Below are 12,125 nucleotides of genomic sequence, written 5' to 3' on the forward strand. Positions count from 1 at the left end.
TAAAGAGGCCTGAGAAGTTAAAGAGAGAGAGAGACAGAGAGAGAGAGAAGGAGAAGGGGGAGAGAGAGAGAGTGAAGAGACACGCAGAGAGAGAGACAGACAGACAGACAGAGAGAGAGAGAGAGAAGAGACAGACAGACAGAGAGAGAGAGAGAGAGAAGGGGGAAGAGAGAGAGAGAAGAGCGAGAGAGAGAGAGAGAGAGGGTGAAGGGGGAGAGAGAAAGAGAGAGAGGAGGGTGAGAGAGAGAGAGAGAGAGGAGGGGGAGAGAGACAGAGAGAGAGAAGAGCGAGAGAGAGAGAGAGAGAGAGAGAGAGGGAGAAGGGGGAGAGAGAGAGAGAGAGAGGGAGACAGACAGACAGACCGATGTTTTGGGGGGCAAGCCATCAGCAGACAGTATAGTTGGTTGAGCTGCTGGAGTTTTTAGTGCCACTGCTGAAATTAAAGTAGTCCAGCCAGCAGGGGGCACCATCCTTTGTCCACTGATGAAGGACTAGAGGATGATCAACACACACACTGTGCAGCGACAGATGAGTTACTGTCTCTGACTTTACAGAGCGCCCCTGTGTGGCCCGTGGAGCTGAGAGAGTAGAGTTTAGAAACAACGAGATGGTCATTGTTTTAAGGATGATCAGTGTATATCTGTACACACACACACACACACACACACACACACACACTGACACAAGAGGTGACCTATGTTTTCTGAAGCCCACTAAACTGTCAGAGAAAAGAGGAAAAGACTGATGTCTCTGAGCACAGAGAGTAGAGAAGATTATGTCCAAACCGCAGAAAACAGGGGCTGAGTAATGGTTGGAGGTGTGTGAATCACTGACTCTCTTTGTGGACGGTCAAGATCTCAGCCGTGATGATGATGATGATGATGATTATGAGGGTCTTTGCAACTTCCCTCTTCAGGGTTCCAGAGCTGTACTTCCTCCAGTAGTTCACCTGAAGATGATGGAACAAGCTGAAAAAGAGGGACATTCTCCTCCTTCTCCACAGTGGAACACAGTGCTGTTTCTTAATGAAACGTCTGTGACCCGCTTTGGTCCAAACCCCACGAGCCCCACAGCAGTGTTCTCCCCCTGTGTAAACAGCCCCTGTTCAGAACACCCACTTTCAGCACCTGTTCCTTTAAATGATAATGAGCCGCTCGCTGTTCACCCCGACCCCGAGCGCACAGCAGTGAGGAGCGAGGAGCAGAAGCTCTGGTTTTTAGCCGTTTTCACTCTGTTCTCTTTCTTCTCCGTTTTTACTCAGTGCTCTTATTTCTCCGCGCTCGTTGTGTCTGTTTTGCTGAGTTTAACCTCGTCTTTGTGCTCTCACATAAACACGGGTCCAGCGCTGTGATTGGACAGACTCAGACGAGGGGCCGGAGCCATTTTAAAGTCTTCTTAAATGTTTTGTTTTGTTTTGAGTTCTGTTAACTCAGTAATATCTAAAATGAAAAGCTTCAGAATCATCTCAAACCACTCTCAGAGGAGACAGGGCAGTTGAGAAGCATTGTTATTTTCTAAACATGAATTAATATGTTAATTAACCCCCATTAAGGGTGGCACGGTGGTGCTGCAGGTAGTGTCTCTGTCACAGCTCCAGAGACCTGGAGGTTGTGGGTTTGAGTCCTGCTCCGGGTGACTGTCTGTGAGGAGTGTGGTGTGTTCTCCCTGTGTCTGTGTGGGTTTCCTCCGGGTGACTGTCTGTGAGGAGTGTGGTGTGTTCTCCCTGTGTCTGTGTGGGTTTCCTCCGGGTGACTGTCTGTGAGGAGTGTGGTGTGTTCTCCCCGTGTCTGCGTGGGTTTCCTCCGGGTGACTGTCTGTGAGGAGTGTGGTGTGTTCTCCCTGTGTCTGTGTGGGTTTCCTCCGGGTGCTCCGGTTTCCTCCCACACTCCAAAAACACATGGTGGTAGGTGGATTGGAAACTCCAAAGTGTCCGTAGGTGTGAGTGTGTGAGTGAATGTGTGAGTGTGTGTTGCCCTGTGAAGGACTGGTGCCCCCTCCATGGTGTATCCCCGCCTTGCACTCAATGATTCCAGGTAGGCTCTGGACCCACTGCGACCCTGAACTGGATAAGGGTTACAGACAATGAATGAATGAATGAACGCCCACTACTTAATTTTGTGGCATGCTTGAGTTCTGTTTGAAGGTTTGCGGTTTTGTTTTGTTGTTGTCGTGTTCAGGTTTTTTTAAAGTGTGTTGTCACATTTGGTTTTTGTATGCTAATGTTCTTTCATTCTGCTAAATGGGATGTTCACAATTTGTCTTCTAAAGGTCTACAATAATAAACAGCTTGAATTATAAATATGTTTCTGTGGGGATTCAAATAGTGAATAAAAAACTTACACAGTAAAAGATACAGTCGCTTCTTACTCACACACACCGCTCCACCTTAAAGATACAGTCGCTTCTTACTCACACACACCGCTCCACATTAAAAGATACAGTCGCTTCTTACTCACATACACCGCTCCACCTTAAAGATACAGTCGCTTCTTACTCACACACACCGCTCCACCTTAAAGATACAGTCGCTTCTTACTCACACACACCGCTCCACCTTAAAGATACAGTCGCTTCTTACTCACACACACCACTCCACCTTAAAGATACAGTCGCTTCTTACTCACACGCACCGCTCCACCTTAAAAGATACAGTCGCTTCTTACTCACACGCACCGCTCCACCTTAAAAGATACAGTCGCTTCTTACTCACACGCACCGCTCCACCTTAAAAGATTCAGTCGCTTCTTACTCACACTCACCACTCCACCTTAAAAGTTGTACACAATCTACTTTACTTTTAATGCTGTTGCGTTCTTGTCTTTGTCTTTTCTTGTCTCTTAAACTATTGTGCTTTGACTCCACCGCAGTTCCTCATGCCCCTGCTATCTCGATGCTAACTGCATTACAGGCCACGGGAGATTGGGTTTGAGATTTTCTGGAGTCCACTGTGACCCTGCAGCGACATCATAACCTCATCAGTCCTGACTGGGGAAGATGTAATAGAGAAACTGATAAAGCCGCAGTGAAAGAAAATTTAAGCGCAAGATGAACATGGAATGAGTCTAGATCAATTTGAATCAAGGAATAAGGGCAAGAACGGCCACCCACCTCCACCTCAGCGAATCTGACATTATTTGGGCTTCATGCAAACAATAGATTTTATGTTCTGAACATTTTAACCCTTTTTTTAAACATATTACAGAGTTATTATAATTTACTATGCATACAGTTGTAATGAAATATACATGAAATATAAGTATAATTAAACTTACATTTACATAAATATACAAATGTGGCATGGATTTAAAGTTTAGAACCTGCACAGTGAACTACATGTAAGTAATTAATTGTCTGTAACCATTATCCAGTTCAGGGTCGCGGTGTGTCCAAAGCCTTCCTGGAATCATTGGGCGCAAGGCAGGAATACACCATGGAGGGGGCGCCAGTCCTTCACAGGGCAACACAGACACACACATTCACTCACACACTCACACCTACAGACACTTTTGAGTCTCCAATCCACCAACCAACATGTGTTTTTGGAGCATGGGAGGAAACCGGAGCACCCGGAGGAAACCCACGCAGACACAGGGAGAACACACCACACTCCTCACAGACAGTCACCCGGAGGAAACCCACGCAGACACAGGGAGAACACACCACACTCCTCACAGGCAGTCACCCGGAGGAAACCTACACAGAAACACAGGGAGAACACACCACACTCCTCACAGACAGTCACCCGGAGGATACCCACGCAGACATAGGGAGAACACATTACACTCCTCACAGACAGTCACCCGGAGGAAACCCACACAGACACAGGGAGAACACATTACACTCCTCACAGACAGTCACCCGGAGGAAACCCACACAGACACAGGGAGAACACACCACACTCCTCACAGACAGTCACCCAGAGGAAACCCATGCAGACACAGGGAGAACACACCACATTCCTCACAGACAGTTACCCAGAGGAAACCCACGCAGACACAGGGAGAACACATCACACTCCTCACAGACAGTCACCTGGAGAAAACCCATGCAGACACAAGGAGAACACACCACACTCCTCACAGACAGTCACCTGGAGGAAACCCACGCAGACACAGAGAGAACACACCACACTCCTCACAGACAGTCACTCGGAGGAAACCCACGCAGACACAGGCAGAACACACCACACTCCTCACAGACAGTCACCCGGAGGAAACCCATGCAGACACAGGGAGAACACACCACACTCCTCACAGACAGTCACCCGGAGGAAACCCACGCAGACACAGGGAGAACACACCACACTCCTCACAGACAGTCACCCGGAGGAAACCCACGCAGACACAGGGAGAACACACCACACTCCTCACAGACAGTCACCCGGAGGAAACCCACGCAGACACAGAGAGAACACACCACACTCCTCACAGACAGTCACCCAGAGGAAACCCACGCTGACACAGGGAGAACACTCCACACTCCTCACAGACAGTCACCCGGAGGACACCCACGCAGACACAGGGAGAACACACCACACTCCTCACAGACAGTCACCCGGAGGAAACCCACGCAGACACAGAGAGAACACACCACACTCCTCACAGACAGTCACCCGGAGGAAACCCACGCAGACACAGGAAGAACACACCACACTCCTCACAGACAGTCACCCGGAGGACACCCACGCAGACACAGGGAGAACACACCACACTCCTCACAGACAGTCACCCGGAGGAAACCCACGCAGACACAGAGAGAACACACCACACTCCTCACAGACAGTCACCCTGAGGAAACCCACGCAGACACAGGGAGAACACACCACACTCCTCACAGACAGTCACCCACAGCGGGACTCGAACCCACAACCTCCAGGACCCTGGAGCTGTGACAGAGACACTACCTGCCGTCTGTGGGGTAGCACTGTGGTCTGTACCACTGTGACGCCCTGGGGTTCAGGACACAATCGGAGTTGTTTTTCATGGAGCTTAGTGTTAGGTTTATGGTCAGGGTTAGATTTAAGATTAAGTTTAAGGTTAGAGTAAGGCTTAATCTTATTGTAAGCGCTAGTAGGGGGTACTAACAGATGTTATAGCAGACTTCCTAAGTGTAAATTTAAGTTTAAGTGGCATTATAAATCTATAATTCTGAGTTGTCTGAAGTTTTTGTCCATGTCTGTTCAAGCTAAATGTATAAACTGATTTAAGCTCACGTCCTTAAAGCAGAATGTATGCGTAGAATCACAGTAAACACCTATTCAATGAGGAGGACCCAAACGGGGACGTGTTCACTGTACCTGGGTCTGAATAAGAGCAGTCCTGATGATTCAGCGGTGCTGTTTGTGCCTCTCTATAGGTGCAGAGCAGTTATAAGAGCACACACCCATCGTTAAAAGCTCAGTATGAGAGCAGGATCATCTCTAATTGACTTTCAGGCTCCGTCTGCTGACGTAGAGCTGCGTGGAGCTCAGGCTTCATAAAGAGAGGGAGCTGAGGACCAGAGCTGATCACTGACTCTTCTACACACACACACACACACACACTGAGATATCCTCCAGGACAGAAGCCACACACACTCAAGGTGAGTTCTCTTCCCTCCCGCGGTGTTTAACTCTGCTCTTATCTGTACGGAGCCTGGGCGTGTGGGGCTCACTTCTGCTGTTTTTCTCTTTACAGATGCAGAAGTGTTTAGGTGGAGTTTGCGTGTCTCTTATCCTCTGCGCTGTCCTCTCAGAGACTGTGGGGATGGTCATAGCGGTAAGTGACATCCACTCAACTCTCTCTCTTTCACTTTTCACATGTGCAGATTCAGAGCGGCTTGCGTTTATCATTAAAACTAAACGTGTCTGAAACAGCTATAGTTTAATTGATATTTTCTTTGTAGAATTAGACAACATTCTCATAGCGGTTTATAACGAGGATTAGAGTATACGAGGATTTGTATACGTCTGAACGTATACAAAGGAAAACATATAACAGGAGAACGGAAAAAAGTTTGCTCAACTTTCAGCGAAAGTCAACAGTAAAAAGACGTAATTCAGAGTGATTTTGGAGCGTATCTATTGGTCGGTTTTTCATGAGATTTTCACGCAGTGTGAAGTACAGCTGCTGTGTTCAGATGATGCAGTAAACCACACACACACACACACACGCAGATATGGAGATGACATAAAAAGTCTAGGGCTTGTGTTGTTATCCGTTCTGAGAACAATCGTTAATTCACTGTAAGTGATTTATTTGCAGCCTTTAGATTCACATTTAACAATAATTCATTTCATTTGCTCATAATTGACCTTAAAGCAGTGGTGATTTTGCTTGTAAATATCCAACAAACTTCTGTGATTTATAATATTGATCTTTGCAGTAAAATGGTAAAATGGTGGCAGCTGTAATTGAGAAGTGCGTTCAGTAAAGTGTGGTTTAAAGGCTCAGGGTGTAGATGTAGGGGGCTGTATTAGCAGAAATAGGATGTAGTACACGAGATGTTTTATTGGTGCCCAGACAGTGAGCACATATCAGTCCAGGCTGTCACACCACTGACTGTAGACCACTGCTGGACCCCTCAGATTACTGTCATGTACCGGATATAATTCATTTATAATCTCCTCACACAGATTTTACACTCACAGAGGCTTTTATTCTGGAAAACACACTAATACAAATATCACCAACAACTCTGAGAGATATAATAATGAGTATAAGACTGATATAAAATGATTAAATGCTGAAAATGTTGACACTGTGCTGATTAAAGTTATTTACTGATCAAATTTATAAAGAATAACAAAACTGTGAATGTGAATGTGGCGTTTTGTCTAAAATTCTGTTTATTCACTGGTGGTTCGCCCAGAAAACTCTGTGTAAAACACTAGTGGACCTCCAACTTTGGCCTCAGTCCCCAGCCGTGGTCCGCCGTCTCCTTGCTCTCAGGGGAATATAATCACACTGTGTGTCTGTTAGTTTAGAATGAGCCTGGAAAGTGAGGGAGGGGTATTCATTGCTACATGAGTCTCACACACTGCACCTTTTAAGAAAAAGGTCATTTTACTGATCTGTGAGTGCTCCTCCTCCAGGCGAAGGAGAAACGTGGGTGGACACTGAACAGCGCTGGATACCTGCTGGGCCCGCGTAAGTCTCTCTCAAAATGTCTTGGTCCAAACTGGCTCAGGCATTTCTCTCTCTCTCTCTCTCTCTCTCTCCTTCTCTCTCGCTTTCCTCTCTCTGACTCTCCCTCGCTCTCTCTCTTCTCTCTCTCTCTCTCTCTCTCTCTCTCTCTCCTCTCTCTGACTCTCTCTCTCTCTCCCTCGCTCTCCTCTCTCTCTCTCTCTCTCGCTCTCTTCTCTCTGACTCTCTCTCGCTCTCTCTCTCCCCCCCCCCTCTCTCTCTCTCTCCTTCTCTCTCTCGCTCTCCTCTCTCTGACTCCCCCCCCCCCTCTCTCTCTCTCTCATATTCACACACTTTCTCCAGGTCACTTGACAATTCAGTCAGGTCAAAGCTAGTGATCCTCCATTCCATTTTAAAGAAATAGGAACACTCATTTTATCTATTTTTATTTTTTTTATTAAACATCCATTTAATATCATTTAGAGCTTAATATTTATGAAGTTTTTGATTCCAACGTTTCTTGTTTAAAGGGGCATTCTGACATGAATTAGCACGTGGTGTTTGTCAGGTTTATATCAGAAAGTGTTGTATTCCATTGACAGATGTTTCCTTCTTTTAAGCATCATTTTACATCATTTCTTGAATTAAGCAAATATTTCTGCCACTGGAATAAAACACTTTCTGTAGATAATATTACTTCAAACAGGTCAAAATAATGTACAAATACGTGGTTGATCTTATTATAACCTTATAACAATTACCGAATGAGTAACAATAAATATTTAGACTAGATTTAATCAATTTTACTTGCATTTTTGCAGTGTTTTTGCAGGCTTTAAAGGGTTAAAATGTCAAGTGATTTCGAGTAAAAACTTAAAGTCATTAATGAATAATAATAGTAATAATAATAATATTAATAATAATAGAGGATGGAAATGGACCCAGTAAAATAAAAAGGAATGATCTCTCAGAAAGTTGCACTTGCATCGCAACAGCACCCTCTGCTGGAAACACTTTAGACTGCTACAAGTGATGGAGTAAAAGAGTGAGGTCCAAAGCCATGTCCATGTCTTATTTGTAACAGCAATGGTTCAGTGTTTTAACTTAGTCTAGAATGCCCCTTTTCACTCTATTCTTCTTTAATGTTTAATTTGGTAGTTGTATTTCCTGCAGTGCCCGTATTAAGTGAATGTGTGTGGAAAAAGAGCGTCTGTCGTTCAGCATTTGCTGGAGTTGTGTAAGCTCGGGTAAAATTCCCTCATCCGTGTGTTTCAGGTCGTATTGATCATCTAATACAGATAAAGGATGCTCCCAGTGCAAGGGGGAGAGAAGAGCTGCTTGGTGAATGTAAGCTAGCTCCTGCAGGCCGCTAACGTCAACACAGGGAATTGCTCTGTGCTGTATGGCTCTGTGTGTTTGTACTGTCAGCGCAGTATCAACGCGGCATGAAAACGTCTGCAGAAAGCGAGTGAATGAAAATGCCTCTCAGTGGAGAGATGTACGACTAACGTAGGCTTCCCTTAAAGAAATCATTTGACAGGAACACAAAAAATGGAAGTTGTGACATTTCCCCCTTAACTCCAACCTATGGGATCAGCCAAGACACGCTTTTTTTGTTGTTGTTGTTGTTGTTGTTTTTTTGTGTTTGTTTTAAACAAAAGCAACGAGGCTAATGTGACCTACAAGTAAGGAAAGCTTAGCCATTAGCATCATGCTAATGATGTGTCGAAAATTTCAAACAGAGCGGCTGTTTGAAATCTTTTTTAAAGCAACACTAGGTAGTATTTTATACCTTAAAAACAGTCTCAAAAAAAAAAGGATATCATTTTGCTTTGTAATAGAGAGAATAGTGCCTCTGTCATTGCTACTCTGGAGTCAGCACTGCAGAAACTGCACTATGTAGCTAACATTTGGAGTAATGTAGGAAATTATGAGTGGACAGGTGTGTGTGTGTGTGTGTGAGAGAGAAACTGTCTACAGGAGTGTGTGTCTGTGTTTCATTTCCATCATGTGCGACTGGGTGAGTGTGTGATGGTCTGTTCAGGGTGTGTTTCTGCCTTGAGCCCATTGTTTCCAGCTAAAGTCTGGACCCACCACAATTAGAATGGATGAATGGATGAATGTATAGAGAAAGTGAATATATTTCAGAGTAAGGGAGGTGCCTTTTTAAAAACATTTGCCTAATCCTTGTGGAGTACATAAGCTTCCATTTCTTGTTAACATTGTGCTCTCTAGCTCCAGCGCTAACGCTAAAGACGCTAGTCACCGATTCTTGCTGCTGCTCATACATTTGGAGAAAAAGTGGACTATTGCTTTAAATAGAGAAGTTTAAATAACATTACAAACATATATCTCTTAAATTATGAACTGAAATTGTCATCAAACCTAACAAAATTAATATTGAATTATTAGCTTCATAATAAAAGTCCTCCTGCTGCAGCAGTTAAGCACATAAAAGGTCCCGTTGTATAAATATATACGTTTATAAGCAGACCTACGCAGGAATTAAGCTTTTTTCCCTCCAGCTTTTCTCTGCCTGCGTGTGTGTGTGTGGCTGTTTCTTGGCTGTGTTTTAAGCAGAGGTGGGTAGTAACTAGTTACATTTACTCAAGTACACGTAGTTAAATGTAATGACGCATATTTCCAGTAAATAAATGATCATTTTAGCTGTGTTCAACTTTGGTTTGCTTGGTTGTGATGTGATGGTGTGTTGTTGCTGTGTGTAAAGTGATAGTGTGTGTTGTTGCAGAGATCCGTGAAGAGAAGAACAGAGTGGTGTACGCTCCAGTTCCTGTGCTGAGAGATGCTTCAGGTTCTAGATATTACTCTGCACTTAAAGCAACACTAGGTAGTATTTTTACCTTAAAATTACAGCATCAGAATCATTGTAATGCTCCAGTCACTGGGCTGTAACAGAGATTAGAGCCTTTGTCGTTGCTACTCTGGATTCAGCACTGCAGAAACGGCACTATGTAACTTTTCGAAGAGGGTAGGAAACCACCTCCTCCTTGATGATAGGACAGTGCTCTAAAAGTGAATTACACTCTATAAACGTAGGGGGATCCCAGGACAAACTTAAAATCGTACCTAGTTTTGCTTTAAGCATTTTTCTGAGCTTCTCCAGCTCTAGGGGTTGTGTGGGTTTTTTATTTTTAATATTTTGGGAATGTATTTTAAAGGCAGTCTTTACCGCTATAATCTGAGTCCGAACGTAGGATACTTACCCACCTCTGACTGTGAGACCCCTCCTTCCTCAGCAGGTCGCTGCCTCTTTCTGTCTCTGAACATGACTCCTGTTCTCCTTTGCCTTTGTGCCTTTTGCAAAACTGGTCAAAGTCCAGTTAAAAGAACAAGCAATTCCATGACTGAAGCCCTGCAGGTTGCTCTAGGTGCATAATCTCAGGATAATGCGCCTCGGTGGGGACAAACGGGGTGCCTGAAGCTTCCTGCAGCACCTCTTGTACAAGACGGGGCTGCGGTGTGTGTGTAAGTGGATTATGATGTGGTTATGCTTTGTGATCAGATGCCATTGATAGCCACAGGACTCTGAGTGATAAGCACGGCCTTGCAGGGAAGAGGGACATGGAGGATGACTTCAAATCAGGTACACACACACACACACACACACACACTATAACTATAACTGTACAGAAGTACTTTCAGTGGAAGTAAATGTGCTTTAAATGAGTTGATGGATCAGGCAGTGCATTCCCAAAGTCGAGGGGTGTCTGAACAGATCACAGATTAGTTCAGGGAACGTGGGGATGATTAATGACAGGGTGTAAGAGTCTCGCTGAGATTTCTGTGAACGAACTGAAGTTAGTAGAGAAGCTAAGGAGCTCCTAAGATGCTGTGGCTGGTTGAAAGTCTGTATCTGTATCTAATAAGAACCTCTGTGTTTTCTAAGGAGCTCAGAGGATAACGGATGAAGACATTGTCCACACCATCATTGACTTTCTATCATATCTCAAGCTGAAAGGTGAATACAACCAGATAGTAACATGTTCTAGGTAATAGGTTGTTCCTTTTTACCAGTTCCATCCGTCACTGAGTGTCTCCCAGTCTCAGAAAGGTGGGGGCATACATTTCCTGGTCCAATGCACACTGTCCGATCATTTAGACACCTCTCCCTCGTTGGTCCACCTCGTAGATGTCTTCTATCTGTAAATAAATAAATTGCTGTTTTAGGTCGAGCTCATTCTGTCTTTATTTTTTTTTTGCTCTATTTCTTTCAGAAATGGGGGCTTTGGAAAATCTGCCTTCCTCCCTCACCTCAGAGGAGCTGAGCCAGCCTTAACTCAGATCTCAGACCTCCGCCATCTGGCATCCGAGCGCTGCCGATCACTGCTTTCTGTTCCACGTCTTTATTAGCGTATCATTCTCTTCAGTCTCCAGACACGAGCCTGAGGAGGTGCTGGAGCGGCTGATGTGAAGAATGTGTCAAATAAAAGCTGTAAATGGCATTCGATTCCGTCTGATTCATGAGATTACGGTTCGAAATATACACGCTTCTAATCATGGGGCTGCTTTAGACGCACACACAGGTTATTTCAGTATTAAATATAGATATGAGGAGTAAACGAGTCTGGTACTGATCGTACAGTCACTCCTTTATTCTGATAACAGACGGACAAATGGGTTTTAAAATGGTGTCATTAGGTGAAAAGGTCATAGGTGAAAAGAACCGAATATTAATGAGCTACGTTCGCAGTCATTAACAGAAATCACCATCTTCTAATCGTCTAAACAAAACACTTATGAACTTTTAGATACAACATTATCCCCCTGTGAAATCACCTGCAAATGATTGCATTGAACAAGAGTTTATTATATATTTGACTCGAGAAGAGGAGGAATAACCGGCATTAATCATGTTCACTCCAGTGATTTTACACGTTAAAGCCGCTTGTGATCACCACGCTAGTTTAAAAACTCCCCATGGTCCTTCTCTGTCAGTCCAGCACAGAGGAAATGTTCTCCTCTGCACTCAGGCGCCTGGAGAAGACACAACAACGTTAGAAC

At 44.5% G+C, this 12,125-nt stretch overlaps 1 protein-coding gene across 4 annotated transcripts; it reads left to right on the top strand.

Annotated features, from left to right (window-relative positions):
* The first annotated feature begins 5,448 nt into the window (after positions 1-5,448).
* gal (galanin/GMAP prepropeptide) lies at positions 5,449-11,559 on the top strand. 4 transcript variants are annotated; one of them, XM_066649768.1, is made up of 7 exons: positions 5,449-5,580; positions 5,676-5,756; positions 7,073-7,127; positions 8,379-8,450; positions 10,627-10,707; positions 11,011-11,082; positions 11,339-11,559. In XM_066649768.1, the coding sequence occupies exons 2-7, from the start codon at positions 5,676-5,678 to the stop codon at positions 11,398-11,400; spliced, it is 423 nt and encodes a 140-aa protein (XP_066505865.1). In that variant the 5' UTR covers positions 5,449-5,580; the 3' UTR covers positions 11,401-11,559. The 4 variants fall into 4 exon arrangements, with proteins under 4 accessions (XP_066505865.1, XP_066505866.1, XP_066505867.1 ...); XM_066649769.1 differs by having other exon boundaries at positions 8,379-8,444; XM_066649770.1 differs by lacking the exon at positions 8,379-8,450 and adding an exon at positions 9,853-9,915.
* The last annotated feature ends 566 nt before the right edge of the window (positions 11,560-12,125 follow it).

Source organism: Hoplias malabaricus, chromosome 17 (genome assembly GCF_029633855.1).
Source record: "Hoplias malabaricus isolate fHopMal1 chromosome 17, fHopMal1.hap1, whole genome shotgun sequence".
In the NCBI taxonomy this organism is placed as follows: domain Eukaryota; kingdom Metazoa; phylum Chordata; class Actinopteri; order Characiformes; family Erythrinidae; genus Hoplias; species Hoplias malabaricus.

What these genes read in the sequence shown, in the direction of transcription:
- gal (XM_066649768.1), top strand. Translation starts at nt 5,676, where the DNA reads ATGCAGAAGTGTTTAGGTGGAGTTTGCGTGTCTCTTATCCTCTGCGCT. An exon ending in CTGTGGGGATGGTCATAGCG is followed by an intron (nt 5,757 to 7,072) that starts GTAAGTGACATC and finishes CTCCTCCTCCAG; the next exon opens with GCGAAGGAGAAACGTGGGTG. An exon ending in TGGATACCTGCTGGGCCCGC is followed by an intron (nt 7,128 to 8,378) that starts GTAAGTCTCTCT and finishes CGTGTGTTTCAG; the next exon opens with GTCGTATTGATCATCTAATA.